The sequence below is a fragment of the Erithacus rubecula genome (assembly GCF_903797595.1).
Source record: "Erithacus rubecula genome assembly, chromosome: 1".
Lineage (NCBI taxonomy): Eukaryota > Metazoa > Chordata > Aves > Passeriformes > Muscicapidae > Erithacus > Erithacus rubecula.
Genome location: NC_136658.1, coordinates 107,589,952 through 107,617,925, shown reverse-complemented (window position 1 = coordinate 107,617,925; position 27,974 = coordinate 107,589,952). Strand labels below are relative to the sequence as shown.

Below are 27,974 nucleotides of genomic sequence, written 5' to 3'. Positions count from 1 at the left end.
CCCTTCCTGCTGGCACCTGTCACATCCTGGGCTCTGTGTCCCACTCATTCCTCCCTCCTTGTCAGACCTCTCCTGCTGCTTCTTGGAGCCAAACATGCCCAGGGATGGGGAGGAATGGCTCCTGGGGTGGGGGAGAGGGCAGGAGGTGCAGAGTGACAGGATTTGCCCCCAGCCCTGCTGCTCTTGTGGCAGAAATGGCCCAGAGGGATCAGGAGAACTCCCAGCAGCTGAAACACAGGCAGAGCACAGCTGGCAAGCACACCCAACCTCCTCCTGCCAAAATCTGGGCAGCAACACCATCCCCTTCCCATCCTCTCCTTCCCACATTCCCTGCCCAGCCCTGGGCAGCTCCAGGTGACCACACGTGGCTGTTAAACACAATTTCTTTAATTATCTCCTGGTCAGTGACACTGTGGGTGGCATTTGGCAGACAAATACAATACACCAGGACTTTCCCCTAGGCATTTTGAGGAGCTGCTGGCTGGGCTGGGCCAGAGGCTGCCTTGCCCAGGTTTGGGCACAGGGGCACAGCTGGAGCTGCTGGAGCAGGGAGCTGCTGCTTCTTGTTGTTCCTGCTGACAAAGGTCAGCAGGTCCATGGCTGTGACCACACCAAACACCATCTGCTTCATGAAGGAGCTGCCATTCCCATTGACTGGAAGCACAGAAAATTCCAGCTTAGTGGCAAAAAAAATATTATAATAAAAAAAAGAAACAGCACCACCTCCACCAGCCCCCCTCAGCACCCTCCAGCTGTGCAGAGGCTGCTGTTCATTTATTAAAAGGAAACCCTAACAGGGACAGAATCTGTCTGAGCTCTACCTCCACAGAAATGAGTGATGGAGCCTCAGTCAGGTTCTGTGATCACACCAGAGAGGTTTCTGCTGTAAATAACCCACCTTTCCCAGAGCAGAAAACTTAATTTCCCAGTTGTTTTGAGCCAACTCTGTTCCAGTCCTGCTTCTATCACCACAAAACTTTTCAAAGCAAACTAATGAGACTCTCTAAAAAGCAGCAGTCAGGCACTTTTCACCTCTGTTCTTATAACATCCTACACCACCATTAATGAAACAGCACTTCAAGAATTGTTTTAACTGTCTGATAAATGTTTTCTTAAATAAAAATAAAACTAGCCACCAGAGTCCAAGCACAAGATAAAATGCAAGATTCAAAGGTGTGGGAAGAAGGTAATAAATAAGGAGGTAACTGTGACAGCATTAAAGCAGCAGCTCTGAAAAAGCAAGTGGGTGTTGTTTGAAAATCAGAGCAAGCTGTGCTGCAGACAGCTGGCTGATATTTTTTGGTGGGTGCCATTTAATTTGCTGACACCATTTAATTTATATCAAAACATGATACAAAAGAGATATTCCTTATTTTGTGGTGACATAGCTGAGAAAGGAAATTCCACCTGGCATTAATTTTGGTGACAGGATTGGAAATGTGCATCAGGGGCAGTTTGGAGTGACAGATTTTTGTTTGCAGCCTGTTGGGGGAACAAGGATGGGTCTGCAAGGTTCAGAGCTGGTGGGGCTCTGGGGGAGCAGGGCCTGGAGATGGAAGGTTTGGGGTGGTTGGCCATGGTTTGGCTTTTGGAGGCCCCTTGCTGGCAGTGTCACCTGAGGGATGCTTTGCATGCTCAGTCTGCAATCCCATCAAATCACCATAATTACACCCTTCAGCTCTAATTCTCAAGGCCTAAACCTGGCTCTTCTGGCTGCTTTTTCCTGTTGCTCACTTTTCCCAGCCAAGGTCAAAGCTGTACTCATGAAGTCTTTTGGTGCAATTGTACAGGAAGGGTGTGTCAGGTCAGATGTGCTGAGCAGCACCTGCCACCACACCTTTTTTTGGGTCAGAGGAGGCACAAGGGGTGATCCCTGATGTGTCAGCAGCCCCACTGCTGCTGTGGTGCTGCTGCAGGTGACTCTGCTGGAGTCACCAAGGAGAAGGTGGCTGTGCAGGGGGTTGGGAATGAGCCCAACCTGCTTTCAGGTGCTCCAGACTGGCACAGCATCCCTGCACCCAGCCATGGTCCAGCTGCCACACATCAGGGCTTGCTCATGGCCCAACCCAATTTTTTTCAGCTTCCTCAACTCAGGTGCCTGAATTCCACCCAGGCTTTACCTAATGTGGCCAAATGCTCCTTCTGACCTTGCCCCTGGGCTGCAGAAGCCTACAGAGAGCCCTGATTTCCCCCTTGTTTGCTGTGCCCCCTCCCCTCATCTCTGTGGTGTCAGGTAGGGCCATGTGGGTGAGGATGGGCAGTTCCAGGCTTTGCAGAGCAGAATCCCCTGGGGCAGAGCTCAGGGGCTGGCACTGCACACTGGGATGGGGAGCTTCCCTTTCCCCTGTCCCACACTGGTGCCAAGCCCCTGGGGAGGTGCTGCAGATACCCACACTGCATCTGCTCATGTACAACGATGGCAAAGTGGTCGTTCTCCAGGATGCAGGAAAGCTTCCCCAGGCTGTCCTCCAGGCCAATCTAAACAGCACAAAATTGAACATTTAACGCTTTACTTCACCTGCCAGTGGCTGAGCTCTGATTTTGGAGGGTGCTGGTTCCCCAGCTGGATGAAATCCCCTGTCAGTGCTTGGCTCCTGGTGTAAAAATCTGTATGAACCCTGCTGGCTCAGCAGAGCTTTCACAGGGGCTTGTTCTTGCCCCCATCTCCAAGGTGTCCCCAGTGCCCTCCCCACTGCTCTCTCCTCTGCTCCCAGCTCCTCTCACAGCCAGGGTGGTGCTGCTGCCCCTCTCCTCTGTCCAGCCCAGCAGAGTGACCCCAGCCCAGCCTCTGCTGTACCTTTGAGAACTGGTTGTAGGTGACCTTGGTGACAGGGTCTGAGAACTCTGCCTTTCCAGCCAGCACGGAGCTCAGTGTGTTGCTGAGGGTCACCATTCCCAAAATCAGCCTGTAAAGGAACAGGGAGTTTTCCACAAGGCCAGACTTGAGGTAGAACACACATTTTAGGCAGTTTACTCTGGTTGAAGTCAGTGACTAAATTGTGGCTGCAGTCAGTGGGAGGCACCAGGTTTCTCCTCACTTGGGCAGAACAGGGAGGGCTTTGTCCTCACCAAGCTGCTGGTTTCACAGTAGTTAACATCTGCTGGAGCAGTCCAAGACTTAGCAGCTGGGACAGGAAAACCTGTGGGCTCTCCAGCTGCTTATTTGTGTGGGTTTCCCCCCAGCTCTCAGCACTCCCCTGGGCTCCCCTTGCACTGATCCAGCATTTTCTGAGTTTGGTGGGCACTGGATTGGGCTTTAACTGGCTTGTTTGCAGGAGTTTTATGGATGAATCTTCACAAGGAGGCAGCTGATCTTTTTAAAATTATGCATAAGAGCCCAACACAAGCACCCCAGCTCCGAATGAGTAAATGGGACTCTACGTTCACCATGACTGATTTTTCTGTATGAACACCCATCTCTGTAGTGAACAGAAATAGTTACCCTGACTCAGCAACAACAGGAGCTTGGTCATATCCCTTCTCCTGGAGGATCTCAATTGCCTTTTGACAGCTGACTTCTGGGAGGAGAATGAGAGGAGCCGAGAGATTCAGTTTCTGCACCTTGATGTTCCACCACCTGTCAAAGGACAAATGGCAGGGCTGTGAGTGCTGCACAGCTGTGGCCTTGAGAGGGGGCAGAGGGGGTGAGGGACAGCCTGTGAGCCTGGAAAGCCAGCCCCACTCCTACACCCAAAGCAAAAATGCCAGGTCTTGTTGGAGCCAAGCTTTCCTTACACCACACAACTCCAGGGATGAGACCAGCAGCTGGAAAGGTGCTGAGCTGTCCTGAATCCAAGGAAGCTGTTGAGGGCTTCACTTCAAGCTGATAAATGGGTGACCCACCAGTTTTACTCCTTTGCTCTGCATCCTTGGTGCTCACAAGGCAGCATTTGCAGCTCCTGCAGGACAGAGCCTGGCAGAGATGCTCGTGTGACTTACAAGGGACAAGTTGGGCTTGTTTGTGGGGGACACAGGCAGCTGCCAAACATCTCAGCCCTGAGTCCTTGCAGAAAGGGCAGGGCAATGCTAGAGCCTGGAAGGGTCAGGAGAAACTCTAACTAGACACCAGAGGCCTTGGAAATGTGTTCAGGTCTTAGGAAATATTTTACAATAACCTTGGTAAAGGAAAAGGTGATATCTGTAATACTAGCTGTATTTAGGGTGAGACCAAGAGCTTTTCTGAACAACTGGCATCTGCCCAGCCACACATCAGCTGGCATCAGCAGTTTGCCTGTCTTGAGGGACTCTTTCCCTGGGGTGTCCAAGGAACAGAATACTTGGCCATTTTTTCTGTCCAGCAGCTCTGGAAGGTGAAAATTTCCCATCCCCTGCCTGAAAAGAGCTGCAGAGCTGTTTGAAAGGGAGCTTGCTATGACAGGGACCCACCTCCCCAGCAGCCTGATGGTCCTTTGAACATCAGATGTGGAGTAGAGAGAGGTTCTCAGAGGTTTGGGTGGCTGGGCTGCCACGTGGGAGTGGGTCAGCTACTTTGGGACAGAAATGGCTCCTTTATAGACTTTGATTGGAGAGCTGAGAGATAACCACTCAAAAGAGAGGAGCTGACATTACAGCCTCCCCAGGGGGGTCTGGACTTTACTGTGTTTTTTCTAAACACTAAAAGGGAACATTTTCCTTTGAAGATAATGATTTCCAGACTCAGAAAGCTGATTCCCTTAGCACAGTTTCTCCCAGCAGAAGTTGTCTTACCAAGGCTTGTGCTCCTGGACGTCATTTAGGAATCCATTCTTTATCATCCACTTATCATTCACAAATTTGGACCTAGAAATCACCAACAAAGACAGACTCTGTGAGGCTTCCAGAAGAAGCTGTGCTTTGTTTCATGCACCAGACCACAGCACTGCCCCCGGGGCTCTCATGATTTTTGCAGCTGGCTGCTGTCAGCCCCTTTTAAGGCCAGCAGGAGCACTGGGTGCTCGGTAACTCTTCGAAGCATGCCAGCTATTTGCCTCCCTAACTTCAGGCATGCAGGCTCAGAAAGTGTGGCTTAGCTGAGCCCTGCTCCGTGCAGTGAGTCAGTGACCAGAGGAAATAAACCCAAGTGTCCCAACACCCATCTCCTGGGGATTGCCACGGTGATGTGCTGTTTCTCCCTATTTATTTTGCTTTTTTTCCTGTGATCTGCCCAAGGGATGCTCCCAGCTCTGGGCTCACTCACTGTGCCTTGCTATCAGATTTATTGGGGTGGTTCTCCAGAACCCCAAGCACCTGGGCTCAGCTGCTGTCAGAGAAGGCCATGGGAGGTGGGATGATGCTGGGAAGCAGGGGAGGGGCAGGACACTCACATGTAGTTCCGGACAGAGTCGGGCAGGATGACAACGCAGCGCTGCCCTTCCTTCAGATCCCGGGCAGCTCTCACAGCCACGGACATGGCACTGCCAGAGCTGCCACCTGGAGGCACCAAGGACAGGGAGACAGCTGTCAGGGCTGCCCAGGGCACTCTCCTGGTGTGGGAAACACAGGCTGCCCCAGCCAAGGGTGCAGAGGTGGCACCGGGACACTGGGAGGGGAGGACAATCAATCCCAAAACCTCGAAGGATTTAGGGGCAGGCAGAGGCAGGATGTGTCTCTTGGGTTTCTGAAGCAGCATAAAAGCCACCTCATGAACTCCATGAACCACTTCTTGTGGTGACTCTGGGCAGACCAAGGGCTGGAAGGTCCCACACAGGGACATTCAGGACACGCTTCCCACACCACACCCTCCCTTTGCATGAGCAGAAGGCCACGCCAGCTCTAGAGCTTCTGGCTGACATACTTGGCAGCCAAAGATTGGCTTTAAATTCCCTGCAAAGGCTGAAAAAAAACCCCATAAACATTACATTCATGCCTGGAATACCAGGCCAACGTGATGGGAAGAGAGGGACGCTGCCCGTGTCTGCGTGCACGCATGTGGCTTGCTGCACGTAGGGAGAGCAGGTCCCTGCCTCTCAGAGGCAATTCTTCCACCTCCAGTCTGAGTACTGGAAGTCAAACACATTCCACTATCTGTGTGCCAATTGCACACTGCATTCAAGGCAGCACGTATTTTACAGCAGGTTAATTATCCCTGGGTCACATTTTTCAAACAAGCCCTGAAAAATGCAGCTCGGGGAACACGGAGCTGCTCACAAATTATGGCTGAGTTCAAACAAGTGGTTTCTGTTGAAACACAGTGACTCCAGGTTAAATCAACATGTAAGTGTTTCATTACATATATATAGCCTGATCTTTCCCAAAACTCCCTGGATATGAGTGCTCAGGGCTTTTATCAGCTGTAACTACAAGCCTACGAAGTGTCTGGTCCTGTGTCTTGTTTGCTTGGTGTCAGGGAAGGCTGAAAACAAGGCTGATGCTCTGTGGAGGCTCTCAGGGTACAGGCAGGCTCTGTCTGAGGGCACCTGTTCATTTTGGGAAGCCAGTGGGATCACTTACAGCTTGTTGGCACAGCGAGAAATACTCAGTAAGAACATCTCACACCTTCTTCACTTTCAGACCTTCCTGGTCCAAACGTGGCACTGCTGGTGTGGCAATGACACCGAGCAATGACAGTGGGCTCACAGAGCTGCTGGCACAGTCCACCTGTCCTGCCCTGAGCCCCACTAATCCTCCCTTCAGCCTCTGTAACTCTACCCTGCCTGAAGATCCAGTTCCACTATGAAAGTGCTCCACATATTACCTCTGTAATTATTGTGGTGTGTGAGTCAGACCCCAGAGCAGCAAGGGCCTGGAGAGTGCAGTGACCTGGAGAGTTTCAGCCCTGCTGACCCAGCAGGAACAAAATGCAGAGGGCACCTACCCTGGAGTGCTCTGGTGCTGAAAAGATGAGGTTCAGAAGGTTTGTTAAGAGAGCAAACCTCTGTGGCTGCACCGTGCTTACCACACAAGAGCCCCTCCTCTCTGATCAGCCTGCGGGACATGAGGAACGAGTCTCTGTCATTGCTTTTGTACCACTGATCCACCACCTGGGAGGAAAGCAAGGAGGATGAGTCTTGCAAATGTCATTTCAGGCTGCCCTGACCCTCTGAGGCACACCATGGTGCTGATGCTCACAACATCTGGCAGCTCTGAGCTGCCTTCCACACTTGTTGAAAGCATTTGTCAGAACATCCAGGGATGTTCTGAACATCTGGAGGGTGTGTTCTTGCTTGCAGACATCCACACCTTTCCAGCCAGCACGCTTTCCTTGGAGAGTTAGGGATGCCTGGCAGGTCCAGAGATAGGATGTGGAAGAATATTTATGATGTCTCAGGTCAGAGTAGATTAATGGTTGAGATTTTGCCAAAATGAGATCCAGCTACAAGAATCAGTCTGGATTATTAAGGTGACAGCTCTACAGGCAAGTGCTGACAGCAGGGATGTAGTTAACACCTGGAGTCTGAGGCTGTGAGGGACCTATCTAGAAAGAGGCAAGGGGCACACAGGCAGCCTGTGTTAGGAATTTAAAGCTCTGATGCACTGAGAGGGATCTTGACAACAAGAGCTATGAGGTTCATGATCTGCTGTCTTACAGGGCTTGGATGTTGCTGTCCAGCCTGTGCATGGTGCAGGATTTCTGCTCTGTGTGTGTGTGTGAGGCAGAGGAGCCTCAGCAAACAGTAGGGTGATGAGAGGCAGCCTCAGCAAGGACATCTGTGTGATCACAGAGAAAGGGGCACACTGAACAACGGTGAGGCTGAGCAGAGGAGGCTCACACTGTGTTATATGCCTGCTTTTCACCTCTCTTTACCTTCTCCTTGTGGGTCAGCTATAATCAGAAAGTAACTGGGTGTCCCAATCCCCCCACAACAATCTGCACTGGGAAGATATGTCAGGGCCTGGGGAGCAGGCTGGATGCAAAGGCAGGATGAGGCAGAGGCCCCTCCTCACACAGTTACTCACTGCTCTGTCCAGGACAGTGGGGATGAAGTCGTGCCCAATGCCCTCCACCTCGATGGTTGTGGTGTTGGTCCTGTTCAGCTCACTGGGCACAGCCACGATGGAGCCATCAGGGTCCACGCCAATGATCTTGGAGGGAAAGGCATTTTGTCAAACCAAAATGGGAGTTCAGAAACAGCCAAACACAAAACTCAAAGGAAAAGTCACCCACACCCTTATCAGCAATCCCCTGATGTTCATTAATATTCGTAATCACTGGAGAGCTTCCAGGATAAAAGGGTGCTGTTTTTCACTGTCTTTTAAAATAGATCCTAGGTAGTCTTCAGCTGTTGCAGAAGTGACTGGTGGCTTAAAATGTTATCACTCTCAAGGTGTTTGTCATCACCCCTTTGGCAGAGCCTGCCACTTCCAAAGCCCAGCCCTTAGGACAGTGCCAGAGCTCCTGAATGTGCTCTAGGTGAAGCCAGCCAGCGAGCTCCAACCCGTGGAAACCTGTGGGTACAGACACCCTTGCTGGATCTAGCTGTGCTGGCTGATGGTGGCACCTCCCTGGTTATTTACAGCTCTGTGTCTGGGCTGAACTGCCTCCCCCAGCAGGATGAGCATGGTGGCTGATGTTAGCCCTAAAGCACAGAGGGGTCTGCAGTGGCAGAGGAGAAGCATTTGCAGTCTGTGCCTCCCAGAGCATCCTGCACAGAGCAAGGCACCAGGCAGGGAGAGATTTTAGTGGAAACTTTGGTCCCTAAGGCACCTGGGTGGGTCTAGGTGAACCCAAACATCACCAAATTGCTTCCAACAAAAGCCACGACTGCTGTGAACAAACAAATAGGTGCAGACAAGAATTATTCCCGCAGGTGAGCTGTGGGGTGAGGCAGGAAATGATGCAGTGGGAGGACAAGGGGGAAAGGCTTTGAGTGAAGGAGGGCAGGTTTAATATGGATATTAGGAAGAAATTCCTTATTATAAGGGTGGTGAGGCTCTGGCACAGAGGCTGCCCAGAGAAGTTGTGGTGCCCCATCCCTGGAAGTGCTCCAGGGCAGCTCTGAGCACCCTGCTCTGGTGGAATGTGACCCTGCTGATGGCAGGAGGGTGAAATGGGATGGCCCTTAGTGTCCTTTCCCACCCAAGCCATTCAGTGTTCCATGGAAGCCCTGGCAATCCTTACCTTGCACTCTGGACACTTCTCCTTCAGCTTCCTGGCCACACCAGTGATGGTGCCTCCTGTGCCAGACCCGATCACCACCATGTGCACCTTGCCTGCAGGGCGGGGGGAGAGAGGCTCAGCACAGCCCCCAGCACCATCCCCCCTCGATTCAGACCCTGTGCAGTGCAGAGCCTGAACCAGAGCCCACCAGAACCCCCCTGAGGAGAGGTCAGGCTGTGAGAGGGGCTGTGCTGGTGGCCAAAGCCTGGCCATGAGCAGAAGCTCAGATGAGCTTGCAGGACCTGAGCACAGCTGATCCTGCCTCACTGCAGGGAGCTGAAGGTCACCTCCAGGTCTCCCACTGCATCTCAATGATCTCTGCATCTTTGGCATCTACTGAGCAGAGGGGACAGCATGAAGCTGTGTCAGGGGAGGGTTAGGCTGGGTATTAGGAAAAGTTTCTATTCACCCAGAGGGTGGCTGGGCACTGAACAGGCTCCTCAGGGCAGGGGTCACAGCACCAGCCTGACAGAGCTCCAGGAGTGTTTGGACAACACTCTCAGACACATGGTGTGATTTTTAAGGTGTCCTGTGCAGGACCAGAAGTTGGAATTTGATGATCCTTGTGGGTCCTCTCCAACTCAGGATATTCTGTAATTCTGTGGCTGAAGGGGGAGGGAATATCTCAGCACATCTAACCCTTTCAAACCCAGCATATCACAGCAAATCACACATGTAAATATCACCCACAGGCTCAACTTTTCAGCCTGTTGCCATCCACAGTGGGGGAGGGCTGAGTTCTGTCCTGGCACCTGCCTCTGCCAGATGCAGCCCCATGGCATCACTGAAATTACAGATTTAGGAGCAGAATTGGAGTCTGGCCTTCCAAACCTGGTGCTGCAGCTGCCCTGGGAAAGGGGGACCAGCAATCCAGCTGGAGCAAACCCTAACACTCTACTGGGGGAAGGCTCTTGTTCCCATTGCTACCTGACTGCTTTCCTGCTCTGATAACCTCTCTCCAGTTAAAATCCTCAGCTCCTGTTCACATTTTACAGTACTCCTAGACTGGCAATACATTTCACTTCTATCTGGCATGGCCCTTCATCCTCCCCCAGCCCTCACTTCCAGTGTCACTGGTTTGTGAGGTTTCAGCCTGTTTTGGTTTGCAGATGGCTGTGCTGGATCAGATGCACCCTTGCCACTCTCTACTGGATTTATATTCCCCTGTAAAGCCTCATGGGGCATCTTGTGCTCCCAGCTGGCAAGTCACAGAGGTGTTGTGGCCACCAAGAGACATGTTCTTTCTCCTTTAGGTACAACTTGAGCCTCTGGTCTCCTCTCCCAGGCTTTGGCAATGGGAGGGGACAGCTGGGAAGCCCTGCAGGCTGAGGTGTATCTGGAGTGGATTAGCAGAGGTTGCTACACCCTGTGTGTTGGTGTTATTAAGATAATACTGCCTGCCCCTGCAGAGGCCCTTTGGGCTGTTTCTAGACATCCAGGTCAATAAATGATGTAAATTAAGCCTCTCAGAGAGGGCTGCAGCCCTCTGCACGTGGAGGCAGCAGCACAGACCTTCACACTGCTCCAGGATCTCCTCAGCCGTGGTGTCGTAATGAGCCAGGGGGTTGCTCGGGTTTCTGTACTGTTTATTCCAACAGAGAACAGCAGCAGTTACCGTGGGAAGAGCAGGTCAGATTCCAAACCAGCAATAGCTGCTGACAGAGCTGCACCCAAAGCATGCAGACCCAAAGCATGCAGCTGCCCCCTCCTCTCCCTGCCACCCCATGGAACAGGTCACAGCTACTCCTCCTCTTTGTGCCTTTTGGGACAGGTTTCCAAGCACATGTGGGGTTTTTCCACACTGGTGCCCACAAACACTCACTCCCCAGCCCCTGGTGCCCGTGGGGTGTGGGGATGTTCAGATTCTGGGAGCTGTGGGCTGCAGAAGCTGTCCTGATCATCAGCTCTCACACACAGAGGGACTTTGCAGCACTGATATTTGTGCTCCCCACGTTCACACCCATGGGTCAGGCTGCTTCTGAAAAGCTCATTTGGTCTTTGAGCTACTTTTTTCTTAGAAGGAAGGAGCTTTCCTGACTCTCCTGCACTCCAGGGGTCAGACCAGGTGCCCTCCTGTCCCAGACCCAGCACTGCAGGAGCCTCTGGCAGGAGGCACCAGGGTTTGCCCTTCACAGCATGAGGTTTATTTCTGAGGCAGAACAGAGGCTGCTAGCTAGGCTTAAAAAATGGGTTTCTTATCAGGTCAAAGCTAAATCTGAAGCAATTTGAGGAGTCTTTGAATTGTGCAAGAAAACCCAGCCTCACCCACATCCAGGCTTTGGCAGGAGTCCCCAGGTTTGGAAGTGTCCCTTATTCTGTTTCTGTCCCCCTGTGCTTTGCAGGGGAGAGATTAAATTTCAAAGGCCATGAAACACTGAGGAAATCTGCCTCTGTGCCAGCTTGAGTGAAGCCCCCAAACACAGGCACACTTGGAGAACACCCCATAAACTCTCTTGGGAAAGAGAATCAGTGGAAGGACAGCCTTTACCTGGTCCAGGATGTGAGAGTTTGGGATTTCACTTTTCAGCTTCCAGGCAACACGGATATTGGACTCGGGGGCATCAAAGCGGGTGCAGGGGGTCCTGATGATTTCAACACCCAGTGCCTTCAGAATATCCACCTGAGGGGGGAAAAGAGGAGATGCAGCAGCACTGATCCCACCAGGGGATGGTAACCTGAACCTGCAGGCTCAGGGCAGCTCGGCATGCAGGACACATTTATCATTTGGAGATAGAATGTCCAGTTCTGGACTGTGCTATCTCTGACACGCTCCCAGCACCCCAGAGCCTCCTGCCTGGAGCTGGCACAGGGATTCCACCTGGCCTCCTGCCCTGTCCTACTTGGAGGGCAGGCTGGGGACAGTGTGCTGCCCCTTAGTGCCAGGGGAAAAGGTCAGAGGGAGCTGGACAGGGAGCAGTGTCTCCTGTGTGCTGGGACTGCAGCCCCAGCAGGAAAAGAGGGATCAAAAAGCTGGTTTGGCTCTAAGTCCTCTTCTCTTCTCTCTTCTCTCTTCTCTTCTCTTCTGCTGTCAGGGGGAGGTTGGGACACCTGGGTATGAATCCCATGGCAGCTGGAGGTGGCCTCTGATCCTGACTGAGCTTAAGTGAGATTTAGGGTGAAATCAGGGTGACACTTTGGAGAAGGGCTCATTCTTGAGCCAGGTCAGGGTCCAGGTTTGGCTTCACTGGCAGGAGTTCAGCTGAACAGCCTGTGAGGCTCCTGGCTCACCCGTGAGGGGTTTCTGCCATCCCCAGGATGTGTGTTCACCTGATCATCAGCTCCTGTGCAAGTGATGGAGACAACAACTTGAGAAAGCAGCTCAGGCAACTCCAGGTGTCTCCAGGTTAAAGCAAACAAATACCCAGTGAGGCCAGGTGCCTGGCAGAAGTCAGGGGAAGTGAACAGGACTGGCAGGACAGCCCTGGCACTGCCTGCCTCTCCTGCTGTGCTTTCACAGAGACCCTGCTTGGCTCTCCCACCACCCAGCTGCACTTCTGACACCAGCCAGCCACCAAACCATCACAGGCTGCTTTTTTTCCCCTCAAGAGGCAACTTTCTGAGTAGCAGCTGTGGCAGTGGGTGTGCAAGGCTTGTTGGCCTTTAAAGGAGAGGGTTCCAGGGAGGGAGAGGCAGCGAGAGAGAGGGAAGGAGATGCTCCCTGGCTGGGGGGTAAAACCACGCAGAGCTCTGACCTTCTCCATGCTCATCCTCTCTGGCAGGACGATGATGCAGCGGTAACCCTTCAGTGCAGCCACCAGAGCCAGCCCAATCCCTGTGGGGGGAGCAAGGGAATGGGGCTGACAACAGCATTTGGCAAAGTGGCCAACACACAGCACTGCCCACGGTCCTCTGTCCTGCATGGAGCCATGAAATGGTCACTGACAAGCCCCAGGTGAGGACATCCTCCAGAAACCTCCTGGGATGTGCTGGGAGCACCAAAAGGGTGGGAGGGTGTGCTGGGAGCACCAAAAGGGTGGGAGGATGTGCTGGGAGCCCCACAAGGGTGGGAGGATGTGCTGGGAGCCCCACAAGGGTGGGAGGGTGTGCTGGGAGCCATGTGGAGCTGCAGCATCACTCCTGCTCCCAGGGATCTACCAGTGTGGCACTGAGAATGGCAGTGTTGGGAAGAACTTTTTGCCCCTCACCAAGGCTCAGGCACCTTCCTGTGGTTTTGGAAGCACAGGAGAGAGTTGATTTTGCTCCAGGAGTGCCTCCCCCTCCAGCTGTGGGGGGACAGACACACGGGATGCTGCAGGTCACCCCAGCAGGCAAAGGGCAGCCCTGCTCTGGTTTCACCAGCTAATGGATGGAGCAGCTGCTCCCAGCTACAGCAGGAAGGTGAGGGAGAGAAATGTTGGATTTGCAGGTCTGCTGGTACATAAGGTTACCACTAAGAGATATAAAAGAAACAATGGGATGGGTTCCACTGATGTTGAATGGGAAAAGATATTTGACTTCACAAACAAACTGTAGGTTTGCTGATAAATGAAATTGGATATTGGAAGATGAAAGAAGCAATGGGGGAAAACCATGAATTCCATAAGAATTAAAAATTAAAAGGGAGGGTTATACATTGGAGGGGAATCTCAGGTATCAGGTGTTTGGGAAGTCTGTGCCTCTCAAGTACCTCAGCCAGTGGGGAAAGAAAGAGGGAAATGAGGCTGGGAAATTAGGATAAAAGGAGGTTGTGTCCTCTAAAAATCTGAGAGATTCCAGGGGAATGTCCCATGGCCTCTCCCTTTATTCAAATAAAGCAAAAAGGACTCCTCTGTCTCCTTTTTGGACATAAACCTCTGGTGTTTGTGGATTAATTTTCCTGACATGAGGCAGCAGGAAGGAGCAGCGTGTCCCTGCCAGGGGCTGCAGGGAGGCTGGTGCCACTCCAGCTGCTCCAGGAGGCAGGAGCCAGTAGGATCCAGGGGGGACACAGCCCTGGGGTCCCTGTGGGACACAGCCCTGGGGTCTCCTGGGCTCCCTGTCTGGTGGTGGCTGGGATGGGACGATATGTTGGGGTGAAAGTGACAGCAACAAGGGCAAAAATTCACAGGAATTCTCTTCCAGCCCATCAGGGGAATGGTCTCTGGGAAGCTCTGAGAACTCAAAAGCTTCCCAGCCTGAAAACACCCAGGGCTGCCCAAGCTGCTGATGCTACAAGGAGACCAAGGCACATCTGTGCAGGTGTGGGACCCTCAGGAATTTCAGCAAGGAGGAATCCCACCCTGCCCAGCACCCAAGCAGAGGGAGCACCCCTGCCCTTCTCACCTGTGTTTCCTGAAGTGGGTTCAATCAGGGTGTCTCCTGGTTTGATAATCCCAGCCCTCTCTGCATCCTCCACCATCCTGAGGCTGATCCTGTCCTTTATGCTGCCCCCAGCGTTGAAGAACTCACACTTGGCCACTGGAAAGGGACAGAAAGGGGACAGGACACTCCATCAGGCACCAGCTCCTTGCTCCCCCAGACCTCTCTGCAGTTTAGGACACCTATTTCTCCTCTGCAGGATGGTTCCTTGCTTGGAGGAATGCATCCATCTGCTTTTCTGGGATTATCCATCAGCAGATTAAAAAATTGAATGAGAAAAGGGTTAAACAAGCTTGAGAAGGTTGAGCTCAGTAGCAGATTTTTTAAACAAGCTTGAGAAGGTTGAGCTCAGTAGCAGATTTTAAGCACACCAGCCCTGATGGTATCAGTGCTCTGTAGGAAGGCAATTTTCTGTTTCTGTGCTGTTCTCTCTGTCTTGCTGGTGGAGATACTGACAAAAGGAGGAGTCTGGCCTTAAAGTTTATTTTCAGCATCTACTACTGAACAATAGCAGAAACAAGGGTTTCTGTATCCTGTGTCTCCTCCACCCTGGGTGGCTTTGAAGCCAACCTGGACAGCCCAGGATGGGTTTAAAACCAGCTGGACACAGTCACTGCAAGGTGGGAGGTCTCACTAGGGCACTACACTTCTTGTTGCCCTCCCTTGAGGATTATTCTGTGGACAAGGATCAGCAGAGAGGTCTGTCTGTCCTGAGCCACTGAAGTTTTTAATAGATAGCTAAAAACTTCTTCTATTGCAGGAGTGATCTGTAGTCCTGACTGAAGTGCCATAAAAAAATCCCAAACAACAGAAAGAACATTTTCAAGTGTCAGACAAAATTACAAATTACAAATTTTCACTGAGCTAGCAACAAACCAATTAAATTTCCAATGCACCTTCAAATTGCAAGGCACATCTCGTTCCTCACTGGGGTCTCCACACCACAGGATTCTTCTCACCAAGGCTTTGATGAAAATCTGCATCTAAACTGGTGCTACTGAGCTCTGTTTTACAGACAACAGGGAGAAATGGGGATTTCCAGGGCTCATTCAGAGACAGCTACCTGGGGCTAAGAACTCAGCCCAACACCTGAGCATCCCGAAAGGGAAAGGAAATCTTGTGCTCCTTGTTACATTTCATGATGTAAAATGGCACAACTGCAGCTGCACAAGGATCCATGGGGGCCCAGAAAACACCAGGCAACCCCATCCAGCTGTGCTGCTTCCCTGGGGCATTCCTGGGTTGCTTGGGAAGGGGCTCTGTGCTGGCACATCCCCTGGCAGGACCTGGGGCTGCCCTGCCTGTGCTGCTCTCCTTCCCCTCCTGTGCCAGGGGAGGGAGACACCAGCCTGGAAAATGGGATCTGCCTGGCTTTCCCAGCCCCTAAAGCACAGCCAGACATCCTCCAAGGGACAGGCTGCTCCAGATGTGCACAGCCACTGCACATCTGCCCTTCCTCCCATGGTTTCCTAAAATCCCCTGAGCTTTGACTGTGGGCAGGGTGAGCAGTGCAGTGTGCAGGTTCCCAAAGGTCCCAGCTCCTGAGAGGGGTCTGGTGGAAAGCCCAGAGTGCTCAGTGGGGTCTGGCTGCCCTGTGGGCTCCACACAGCCCTGCAAGGATCTGCTGTGCCATTCCTTTAAGGATGAGTGCTCAGCAAGTCTCCCCTTACTCAGCTGTGTGATGCTCGTGGCACTATCTGCCTCTTTCTGCACAATTTGGATGAAATAATTGATTAGGGTTAGGAGTTATAGGAAAGGAGACTGGGAAGTCCACATGCACAGATCTGATTTTATCATCCTTGTGATTGCAGGGGATATGAAACAACACCAGTGCTATGCTACCATCTCCTTAGGGAGAGGGGATCCATCCTTAGATCCATCCCCAAACTCAGGCTCTGCTCTGAGCTTCTGCTGCTGTTATCTGGGAGGGAAGATGCCTCACTGCCACCACCCCCTGCTTATTGCTGCTTGAAATTTCCTGTTTGACCTGAGAAATTACTGCCTGACAATCAGGAGAGCCCAACATGAGCCATCCCCATCTGTGCTCCCTCTCAGAACCTCTTCTGGAGCCCCTCCAGCACCACCCCTCACCCTCCCCTCGTGGCAAAAACCTGGTGGGAAGGGGACACTCACAGAGCTCACACTTGAGCCCATAGGACTTCCCAATCTTGTTGATCCGGACCATTGGGGTGCAGCCAATTTTCTTGAGGATATTGGGCAAGATTTTCTTTTCTTCTGTCCTGAAATAATGCAGGAGGGGGAAAAAACAATAAGTCAAATCCAAGCTGTTGTGTGACATGAACCAAGAGAAAATCTGAGTGAGGCTTCAGCAAAAGACACCCCAGCTCCAAGAGAAAAAGCTCCCATCAACAATTAGTGGCACCAGGAGTTAGTTACTGCTCTCCATCATAAGTTATTAGGTCTTTTACTTAAAAAGTAAGCTAATTAATCTTCAGGGCTGTTCTGAATTGCCTTGTTCTGCAAAACCCCAGGCCAGGTCTATAATGAGTGAGAAGATGCTGGCAAGCCTTAGCATTTCATGCTGTGGGTGAGAAAACCAGGAGACACAGCACAAGGCTCCTCTTTTCCCCATCCCACCCAGCCCCACCTCTGCTCCCCACTTTTCCAGCTGCCTCTGGGCTGAGTGTTCCTGCCCAGCACTCCCAGACTTGCAAGGATGCCTCCCAGCCATCAGAGAAGCCCAAGCCACAGAGGTTTCTGGAGGGTGTTTTGCAAACAGTTAAACCCAGCTCTGTGATCAGTGAAACCCAGCTGGGTTTCCCCTAAACAGGGAAAGTCTTTACTACCAGGAGGACCCAACCCCCTTGAATCTCAAGGCCAGAAATTATGGGATGTGACAAACCTCTCCCTCTGTGGGAAGAGACACCACAGCCACTGGGTGATACCAAATGTGAGCCAATAACAATAATAACAATAACAATAAATGAGCTTCCCCCAGAGCTGCAGCCATTGCCCAGCTGCTCCAAAAGCCACTGAAATGCTCAGGGGTTTCAGTGGGGTACAAGAAGGCTCCAGCTCCTTCAGGTCATGTTTAACTGGAGCCTGGCTCTCTTGAGAGTGACCTGTGTTACTGCACATCTGGATTGGATCCTGCAGATGTTGGAATCAGTTCAGGACAGTGGACAAGGATGGTTTTCCCCTAAGATCCCAGCTTTTAGTTATGGCTTGCTATTTCTTAATGTGTTCAGGGGAAAACCAGTCCTGGCAAAGCAAAGGATTCCTGCTGAGGTTATTGTGGGTCAGAACCAGCTCGAGGGGTATCAGAACTACTCTATCTCTGTATCTCTCAAAAAGAATAAAGTATTTAATATTCTTAATTAAAATAGCATCTTGTCTTCTCCCTCTGCTTCTGCCCCCAAAACTCAATCAGATTTCACCTGGGAGTCTCAGGAAGTCTAGAGATTTTGGCTACATTGGGAAAACCATCTGTGGTTTAACCAGAGCAGGGAAACCAAACCACCTCTCCCTCCAGACACTGCTGCAAAGGTGTGACATGTCCCTGCACAGTGGGTTGTGTTTGAGCTCCCCCTCAGCCAGACTCCATTCCCAGAGCAGAGTTTGATGCCCAGGGCTGGGGAATCATCTCCATCTCCTGTCTGGGGGTGGGATGGGCTCAGCCACTGGCACCAGCATGGCACCCTGATGCCAAATTGTTAAAAAACAAGAATGCTATCTTGCTCAGAATGATAATTGAGATTTTAAAAAATTAATTTTGTCTGAAAGGAGCTGGTTCTCTCCCTGGGCAGCAGCTGCAGGGGTTGCACTGAGCAGTGCCCAGGCTCTGCAGCCCACTCTTCCCTGTTGATGGGCCAGAGCCAGAGGCTGCTCTGGGCTCCCCCCATGCTGGTGGCAGTGCCCTGGCCATGTCCTGTCTGCCATGGGGTCAGGCATGACCATGCAGGGCAGTGCTGCAGCTCCCAGGGGCTCCAGCTCCTCCCTGGCTGGAGCTGGATCCCTGTTTTACATTCCCCTGACATTTATGGGACAGCCTTATCTTTAGTAGCTTGTCTGAGTCTGGCTTGCAGGGTCATTAAAGCACCTCTTGTGGAGTCTAGCCTGGGCCCTCACGTCACCCTGGGAGGGAACCTGCTGCTGTGAGGGCAAGAGCAGCTCAGAACAAGCACTTTTCTCTGCACTGGGGCCATTTGCTACTGATCTAAAAGCCTGGAAATCCATTTTTGTTAAGGTCTCTCAGGTGGCCCAAACAAGACTGGAGCCAGCCACATCTTTCTGCAAAACAAAAGGGACTGAAATAGATCTTATTGGAGAGGAGCTGGTTTTGCCATCTGGAAAATCAACCATCATTAACACAACAACTGGCTGGATGTTACACCATCCTGGTGCAACAACACCTTTTTCACCTCCAGGAAAAGGAGCTGAACTGCACCCTGAAATAATCAGCAGGGAGGAATCACTTACAGGGGGATGCAGGAGTGTGGAGAGCTGCTGGCAGGGGTTGTGGCTGTCCAGGTGCATTTGCTGGGCAGGTTGGGACGGGTCCAGGTGCTGTCCTGGCTTCCTGCACCACTGCCATTCACCAGGGGACACGTCTTACTCAGCTCCTGCATGGTGGAAACAGAGGTCACACAGACACCTGGCAGGAAAATAGCTGGAGAAGGGAGAAAAATGGCATTTGGGTGTGAAGGGGTGCTTGGAGCATCCTGCTGGCGTTTGAACCACATGGATCCAGGTGGATCAGGAGGTTGTAGTGATGGAAGGAGGTGGGAAGGAGAGGAACAGATGAAGGGATGTTGTAGAGAGGTCAGTGTCAGTCTCTTCTCCCAGAAAGCAAATGGTGTGACAAGAGGAAATGGACTCAAGTTGTCCCAGGAGGGATTATACATTAGGAAAAAAAAAAAAAAAAATTATACATTAGGGGGAAAAAATCGTGGAAAGGGTTGTAAGAATTTGAACAGAATTCCCAGTGAAGTGGTGTAGTCACCATCCCTGGAAGTGTCCAAAACTCGTGTGGAAATGGCACTTGAGGACACAGACTAATGGTGAATATGCTGGTGTGCTCATGGTTGGACCTGATGATCATAAAAGCCTTTTCTAACCTTAGCAATTACATTCTTCCATTATTAAATTTCTCTTTTGGAGTGGTCTGCTAAACCCCATACATCACCTGGGCTTCCTCTCCAGTACATCATCTTCTCCATCTCAAAACTATCACCTCCACTAGAAAATTTTATGTTCCTAATTTAATTATTTGGTCAAGAACAGTTTTTTTCACCCTAGCAGTGAAGAACCTGCAGGTAAATCCACCCAGCAATAATTAGAGAATACTTTTATGGTGGTGGTGGGACTTAGAGGGGACCTCTGCTCTGGCATCCAAGTGTATTAAAATTGAGAAAAAAGAACCAACAGAAATAAAACAGCAAAGGGCAGCAAAGGTGCTCAGGGGTCCTGAGCAGCTCCCACAGCAAAGCAGCTTAAAGAGAGGAGGATCCATCAGGCTGGAAATGAGACAAGAGGCTGGTGCTGAGAGCAGGCTGTAAATCCTGGGGGAGATGGAGAAGGTGCATCAAATAAAGAGCAATAAATAAGAAGGCAGAATGGAATTCAGGGGCAGAGCAGATTAAAAAATGGAATGAGAAAAGGGTTAGACAAGCTTGAGAAGGTTGAGCTCAGTAGCAGATTTTAAGCACACCAGCCCTGATGGCATCAGTGCTCTGTAGGAAGGCAATTTTCTGTTTCTGTGCTGTTCTCTCTGTCTTGCTGGTGCAGATACTGACAAAAGGAGGAGTCCGGGCTTAAAGTTTATTTTCAGCATCTACTACTGAACAATAGCAGAAACAAGGGTTACATTCAGATTTGGTGTCACCTCTCTGCTCTGATCCTCTCTGCAATCCACCCACCACCCATCTGTGCTAAGGAAACAAACCCCATGGAGAAAAAGCACGTGTTTTTTGGTACCTGCAAATTCCTTTTCTGGCTTGTTCACAGAATGAATTTACCTGGATTCAAGCATTAGTGAATAAAGAGACCTTGGAACTCCACAGGTCATGGATGGAGCCTGTGTCTCACTTCAGCTGATATGGAAAGCTGATGTTAGGCTGAGCCTGCCCTGTCCCCCTGCACCTCTGTGGTGCTGCTTTTTGCAATAAGAGCAAATCCAACCCTTTCATTACATTTAATTACATTTCTGCAGCAGAAATGGTCAAAGACATGGTGCTGGACATTCCTTCTGCACTTATCTTCAGACTGAGGACAGAGACATCATTTTGCCATCTGACAGAACCAAACCAGTGACTCACAAGGGCTGGACCTGCTGCCAGTGGAGGGGCTGTGGCAGATCCAGTTGGGTTGGGGAGCATCATCTTCCCCCCAGGCCACAAATCCACAGCCCTGCCCCTGCTCAGTCCCTGGGCTCCTGCAGCAGCTGTGACTCACAGTGGCCAGCAGGCTGTTGTGGCTAAATCCTGATTGTCTGAATTGTTTGTGGGCTGCCTTAATTACCATTTCTGCCATCCTCCTCCTGTTTGCCTGCTCCTTCCACCCTCCTGGTGGCAGTTTCTTTGCTGCAGCCCGAGGTCTGTGCTGTGATTCCCTGGTGGTTTTCACACTGTCTGGGAGGATGGGGCTGGAGTTTGGTCCCTGAGGGCTGGAACAGAAACACACCATTACTGCAGTGCTGGAACACAAACACACCATTACTGCAGTGCTGGATCCCAGAGACCTGGGGTTTTTGAGATTTCTGTGCTGTCAGGTTTCCAAATTTGAGTAATAGGGTTAAGATCACAGGTGTATAGTGAAATAAAAGTCTGTGCTTTCACATGGTGATAGGTTTTAAATTTGAGGTTTTTATAGTATAGTAATAGGTATGGGAGAAGATGGAGTATTTTAAGCATTGTCTCTTTTGGTGCTCATCTTCCTTCTTCTTCATGGTTTCAGGCAGTGGTTTCTAGTTGGTGTCACACTGTTTTCTGTCAGTGTCACACTGAGGGTTATAGGAATTCAGTCACTGAGTTTAAAAAAATAATATAAGTATTAATTCTCTATTGGACTGTTCAGCCTTAAGAGACCTTGATCTTCCTCCATTCCTTCATTTTCCTCACTTCTAGCAGGTGGCTGGAAATGCTGCTGAGCTTTCTGTACTTTTTGATAAGATTTAATAAACAACCAAGCCCAACCACGAGAAAATCCATTTCCATTGTGTTTCTGTTAATCCTGGCTGTGAGTAGAAGAGACTGAGACAAAGCACTAATTAAGTGGTGCAAACTCCCACCACTGTTGGACTCCAGGAGCACCAGAGGGATGGAACAGCCCATGGAGTGTGGCTGAACCTTCTCCTTACCCAGAGCATCTCTGAAGATGGAGCTCAACAACCTCAAATTGCAGCTAAAGCAGACAGAGAACTTTGCTCCACCCCAACACCAGGCACATTTTCTTATTTAGAGACATCACCTCAGCCTCAGAAAGCAGCAATAAACCATGAGGGTGCAGGGAAATCACCCCAAAATGCCTTGGATGCTGCAGCCAACAAAAACTTTCCCAGCAAACTTTGCTTCCCCAGTGCTCTTCCCCACCACTGACAAACCTGCTGCTCATTGGTGTTGAGAATTTTAAACTTTAAACTTTCTGTACTGACAAGCACTGACTCCTCCAAAAAACCACTGCTTTTAACCTGGGGCTGTGAAAAAAGCTTCCAAAATTAAATGGCAGAACTAAAATTATAAGTGTGTAGTTTAAATAAAAGTGTGCAATGTTACATGGTGAAAAACTTCAAGTTTGAAAATATAAATATATACAACAAAATGAAAATTTCAAGACAAAAGTTTGCCCTTCTTTTTCACCTTCTTCTTCATGAATCTAAGTAGTATTTTATAATTAAATCAAAAAGTCCAAATTACAAGTCACAAGTAGTTATTAGATTAAAAGTAAAAATAATTTAAGTATTATTTCTTAAACAGTTTATCCTTAAAAAGCCTTATAAAAATACAACTCAATTTTTTTGTTAACTTAAGTACTCTAAAACTCACCGTTTGTAAAACTATAATATAAATAAAAATTAATAAACATCTAAGTCCAAAGAAAAAAATACTGTCTCATACATTCAATCCCAACCCTAACAAAAATGAGGTAAAGCACAATACATTGGGAGGGATTAAAGGGAAAAATTTGGTTCATTTCCTTGCAAGCCAGGATTTATGCTGGCCTTGAGTGCATGTCCCAAAGCAAATCTGTGCTTACCTAACAAATTAGCTGGGAAGGAGCAAAAGTCACCTGTGGGTAAAGAAGAGATAATGTGCAGTGGATCAGAGTGGTCAGCACAACTGAGCTCACCAGTTACCACCCAAAATGCTGGCAAAAGAGATTTTATGAGTATGTTGGTTTTTCTCCCTATTCCTGGTGATGCCCATCACTATTATACTCGTGGTGGGGTGAGAAGGGACAAGCAGGAGGGTGAAATTATTTGGGTTGCAGAGTTTTACCACACAAAACCCCTGTCCCCTCCAGCCCTGGGGCAGGAGGGTTTCATGGAAAGAAGAGCATTGCTGGCTCCCACCTTCTAAAATAAGGTTGCATTCTCCTCACTGTGCCCAGTTCCCTGACATCTGATACAGAAATAAGTCAAGAATGGGTTTTTGTTTGTTCTCTCACCCAAACTGAATACAGACATATTTCCTAGACACCCAGGGAACAAAGAAACAAGGGCAGGATTTTGACCAGTCAACATCTACATTGCTCTGTGCTGGAGAATTCCCCGTGTCTCCTCAAGGGCTGGGGAATTCCTGGTGCTGCAGGAATGGCAAGGATGTCCTTCCTCTGAAAAACACTCTCCAATCACTGCATTTCTGTGCTCAGAGTCTGGATTCATATTTACATTAATATACCTCAAAACCCCCACGGGGCTCTGAAGGTAACTTTAAAAATTGCCTGGAGTGTAGAATCTCCAAAATGAGACAGCCTGAAATGGCAGCAAAGGATGGGGAGAATTTGGGACTTTTGGAAGCCTTAAAACAACACTGTTTGAGTTTGTCCCCTGCTGCCAGCCTCAGTCCCACCCATCAGCAGGAGGAGAAAGGACAGCCAAGGATGGCTGAGAGGAGCAATGCCCACTGCAAACCTCTCCCCAAGCTGCCTCCAGGGCAGTTTCAGATCACAAAGTGAAGATACATCCCCTCTGGATCACCCAAACTCTTACCTGTGTCCCAGCACTCCTCCCAGTCCCTGGCTGAAGGCTCAGGTGTGATCCCAAATACACCTGAGCCACTGCAGGTGTGCCACAGCCCCGTTATGAATGGAGAATCTGGAGAGGGCACAAGGCTGGGCAAAGGATAAATGGAAATCTCCACTGGAGCTGGGAAGCTGGCCAAGAGACTGGGAATGATAACACCCAGCTGCTGCCACTTAATGAAAATATATGACAAGGAGCACAGGCTAATGTTTACAGAGCACTTTGCAGGTAGGAGATTGCAGTTATGAGGTTATCAGACTGCTCTGATAACTTCAAGGGGAAGAAAATCAAGATGCTCATTAAGTAAAGTGAGGGAAAAATTAGATGAACTCAGCAAGGCAGAAAGAGGCACATGCAGGCTCGCTCCATTAGATGCAAAATGCCTTTTTCTTGCCTCATTCTAAAGAAATTGCATTGCTGCCATTGAGCAAGACAGATGTAACATCAGTTTAGCAGAGTGATGGAGTGAGCCAGGCTGGAAGGGAGCTGGGGAGATCCCAGCCCAGCCTCCTGCTCAAAGGAACCACCAAATTCAGCCCAGCCTGCTCAGGGCTTAGATCGGAAACTCCCAAGGATGGAGGGGTACCAGCTCTCCTCCCCAGCTCCCCAGTGCAGTGTGGAGCCAGATCCTCCCTGCTGGCCTGGTTTATTCAGGACTTACTGAAAGCACAGCTCCTCCCCAGGTGAGAATCACAGGATGGGGAGCAGGGGCTGCCCAATTCCAAATCTCCCCACAGCACTGAGGGTCCCCATTTCCCAGGGAGGGAGCAGATGAGGCAATACTCACCCCTGCAGCCCAGCAGCCAAGTGTCTGAGCCCAGCCCCAGCCCCAGTTAATATGTGCTGCTGGCAGGGGACACCTGTGACAAACGGGAGGGACTCACCTGGGTCCTGCCCCACACCTCACTGTGCCCAGCACCTGATTGCCCTGCGAGGGGAGGAAGGAAAGATAAGCAATTTATGGTTTGTTTTAATACACACTTATCTCCAGGAGTGCTCTGAACCCTTTCCCCCAGCAATTTGGTGCTGGTTGTAGAAATTTTGCTGCTGTTTTGGTTTCGTGTCTTGGAGCTTAAACCCAGCTCATGTGTCAGCCTTGCTGAATCAGGCATAAGTGGTGACAGAAATGCCATATTGTGTCCTCCAGGATCCTGGGGTTAGTCTCTGCACCAGCTCCAGCCCTAAACCTCTGTCTCCTGCTTTGCTATTGAATCAGTGGGAGCCCTGAACAGCTTCTGCTCCATGGTCATTCCCAAACACCAGCTGGGCACCAGGAAATTACATGGATGCAGATTTTGCTTGAGGAGGAAGAGCCCATGAGAATTTCAGTCCCTCTTTTCTCCAGAGCCAGGATAGCACACAGAGCTGCCTGGTCTGTGCTCCTCCAAAACACTGTGGTGAAGGAAACTTCACCACTCATCAGGCAAGAGTGAGGCTTGTCAGAATGCTTATTTTGGAATTAAACTTCTGAAGACAAGACTGGTGTAGGTGTTAGCACAGGGATGACTTTACCTTTGGTCTTTTTGCAATAAATGGAGTCTCTGGAAAACATTGCCAGAGGTAATCCATCACAGAAAACTCTTGTGGGCTATCTGATGTGACAGGGAACAAGCAGCTCTCCTCTCAAGAGGCTGCAAATAACCCCAACCCCAGCAAGAATTGTGTTTTCTGGGCATTGCAGTTACAGAATAACCCAGCCACCCTTTCCTGGTTGTCGCCTGCAGCTGTCTGTGGTCAAAAATAAGATTCTTCCCTTCAGTGACCAAACTGCAAGAAATGAGGATCTTTTCAACCTGAAAGGAAACAAGATTGACATAACTACTGGAGGGACAGGGGACAAGTTTGAAATAAAATGCTTCCTTTAGAGAAATAAATATTTAAACTAATACTTTCTATTAAAAAAAAAAAAATAAGAGGGGGGGGGTCTAAATGGCGAGTTTGGGGACTTTGAAAGAAAAAAAAGTCCCCTTTTTTAGGGGGCAAGGTTAAAGGTGTTCATTGCATCTGCAATGCTCAGGCTTAGTTGCTGGCTGGGTTTAACCACAATATTTTCCCACCACCACCATCCCCAGAGCTGCTCTGCCCTCAGGCTCTTTGGCATCCCCAGCTCTACTGTCTGTCACACACAAAACTGTTTTTTTTTAAGGTGTTTTGATATGGATTTTCCTGCTTTGCCTGTGGTGGGTTAAGAGCAGAGGAGGAGCTGGGCTGGGGTCTGCCCTGGAATCTTTGCCATGCTCCCACCCACACAGGAATCCCAGGTATTTCACAGCCTGTACACACCATAAAATCTAATTTTACCTTGCTGCCCTGCAGTGCTGATGTTACTAAGTTTAAAAACCACAAGAGAGCACAGGGCACAGCTGCTCATTCCCCATCCTCTACCTGAGCATTTTCCTTGCAGCATTTCACCTGCAGCATTCCCCTGGCTAAACATCAGCATCCCCAGGCTGGGGAGCAACAATCAGACAGCCAAAAAAAAAAAAATAATAATGGGGGGAAGCAGCTGAGAGCACTGGGATGGCTCTGAGCTCTCATGAGGTGTGACACAAGAATCCATGCCCAGGGAGAGGGACTCTGCTTTTAAAACACCACCAAACTTCCTCCTTGCAGAGGGAGTTTTATAGTTCTCACCTCACCTTCCCTATGAGGGTGGGGATACCCTGGCACAGCCCAGAGGAGCTGTGGATGTCCCTGGATTCCTGGAAGAGTCCAAGGTCAGGCTGGATGAGGCTTGGAGCAGCCTGGGACAGTGGAAGGTGTCCTTGCCCATGGTAGGGGTGGAATGAGATGAGTTTTAATGTCCCTTCCAGCCCAAACCATCCTGTGATTCTTGACCCCTGTGGGGATGCAACACTCAGGTTTTACTTCTGGACACTTGGGAGGAAAACCCTCTCATGATCACAGTCACCCCCCACCAGATATTATTTTTCCTAGAAAACACAATCATTTTAAGATGTCCCTGATTCTGCTGTACCAAGTGGGAAGAAATCCACATTTTCCCCTCCCTTGTAATTTAATATTCAAAATGGCTTTGTCAAAGCAGCTCCACATCAGGGCTTGAGAAGATGACAGGAGAAGGGTTGGCAATGTTTTGGGACTGCCTAGCAAATAATTCAGGGCAGAACAGGTTTTCCTTGGTTCTTGGCTTATTTTTGGCCAGCAGAGAAAAAACATCTTGCTGTGAGGGCACGAGGTAAAAACTGCTTCTGGTTGAGCTGAATTGGCCTGAGAGCTGGAGTGCTGGTGATGGTACCTGCTGTCTGAATAGTGTGGGTAAACTGGGAGCAAGGGAGGCTCTCACTTGCTGTGAAAAACATTTGTTTCACCTGTTCAGTGCACTTGGTGTAGAAGCCTTGCTGCAGTGCAAAATTACAGGGCTCCAGCTGCCACAGGCCAAGGCAGGGGCAGGTTAGAAAAGTTACATTTTTGTGTTGGAGCAGCTGCTCACACCCACCTGTTTCAGGAGAGGTCACCATTTGCTTGTACTGATGCCTTGGGATTTTAGCTTGGTGTTTCTCATGTATTTGTAATCCTGCAATTCCTCAGTGGATAGCTCTAAACTCCACAGAGTGTTGGCTGCTGCTTTCCCATTTTGGTCAGACAACACAATTCCTCTCCAGGCAGGGAATCAAGGACACCTCACTGTCTTGAGCCCCAAGAAATCTAAACAAAAGTGAGTTGGGGCTGAGCAAACTTGGGGTAAACGATTTCATTACCTGAAACTGCAATTGGAAGATGAACCCCCAATGTGCAAATGGACCAAACTTATTAAAGTGTGAAAATCCATGACCTGATGTCCATTCTGGGTGTAGCCCCTGGGGGGACTTTGTCTGCCTGAAATGTACCCTTTAATAAGGCCCTTTAATAAATAGAACTGCTTTTTATCCCCTTTATTTTGTCTGGCTTTTGTTTTTAGGCAGCCCCAAAAGGCATCAGCACAACCCAGAGTATTCAGTAGATCTGAGGACATTCCTTTGGTGCTGTGTCTGCTGCTGGAAAGTGATGCTGCAGAGACCTCCAGGGAGGAGCAGAGCTGCTGGCTTCTCCTGGAAGGAGCACAAGGCATGGCAGCTCCAAACACACCATGTTTGCCACCCTGCCCAGGTCAGAAGGATGACCTGGGAGTCCTGCTCATCCCATGGGGCAGATCAGCCTGTTCCTGTGTCCTGCTGCACCCAGAAGGGTCTTGCTGTGATCAGGGCATTGCCTGCTCTCCAGCTTCCCCAGGTGAAGGGATGAACACAGCTTTGAAGCATGAAGAAGAAGGAAGAAGAAGACAGAAAGGGACAACTCCCAAAATCCTCCCTCTTGTCCCATACCTATTACTATATTCTAAAAACCCCAAATTCCAAACCCTTCACCATGTGAAATCACATACTTCTATTTAACTACACA

At 50.0% G+C, this 27,974-nt stretch overlaps 1 protein-coding gene across 2 annotated transcripts; it reads right to left on the bottom strand.

Annotated features, from left to right (window-relative positions):
- Positions 1–371: 371 nt before the first annotated feature.
- On the bottom strand, positions 372–23,613 carry LOC306802297 (cystathionine beta-synthase-like). 2 transcript variants are annotated; one of them, XM_079306298.1, is made up of 17 exons: positions 23,532–23,613; positions 20,855–20,992; positions 18,815–18,957; positions 16,508–16,614; positions 14,339–14,473; positions 12,769–12,848; positions 11,565–11,696; positions 10,589–10,658; positions 9,038–9,129; positions 7,876–8,001; positions 6,875–6,959; positions 5,304–5,409; positions 4,708–4,779; positions 3,443–3,577; positions 2,798–2,906; positions 2,394–2,478; positions 372–654 (listed from the first exon to the last, which is right to left on the bottom strand). In XM_079306298.1, exons 2-17 carry the CDS (start codon positions 20,864–20,866, stop codon positions 458–460), a joined length of 1,686 nt encoding a protein of 561 aa, XP_079162424.1. In that variant the 5' UTR covers positions 20,867–20,992; positions 23,532–23,613; the 3' UTR covers positions 372–457. The 2 variants fall into 2 exon arrangements, with proteins under 2 accessions (XP_079162424.1, XP_079162423.1); XM_079306297.1 differs by lacking the exon at positions 23,532–23,613 and having other exon boundaries at positions 20,855–20,997.
- Positions 23,614–27,974: the final 4,361 nt, after the last annotated feature.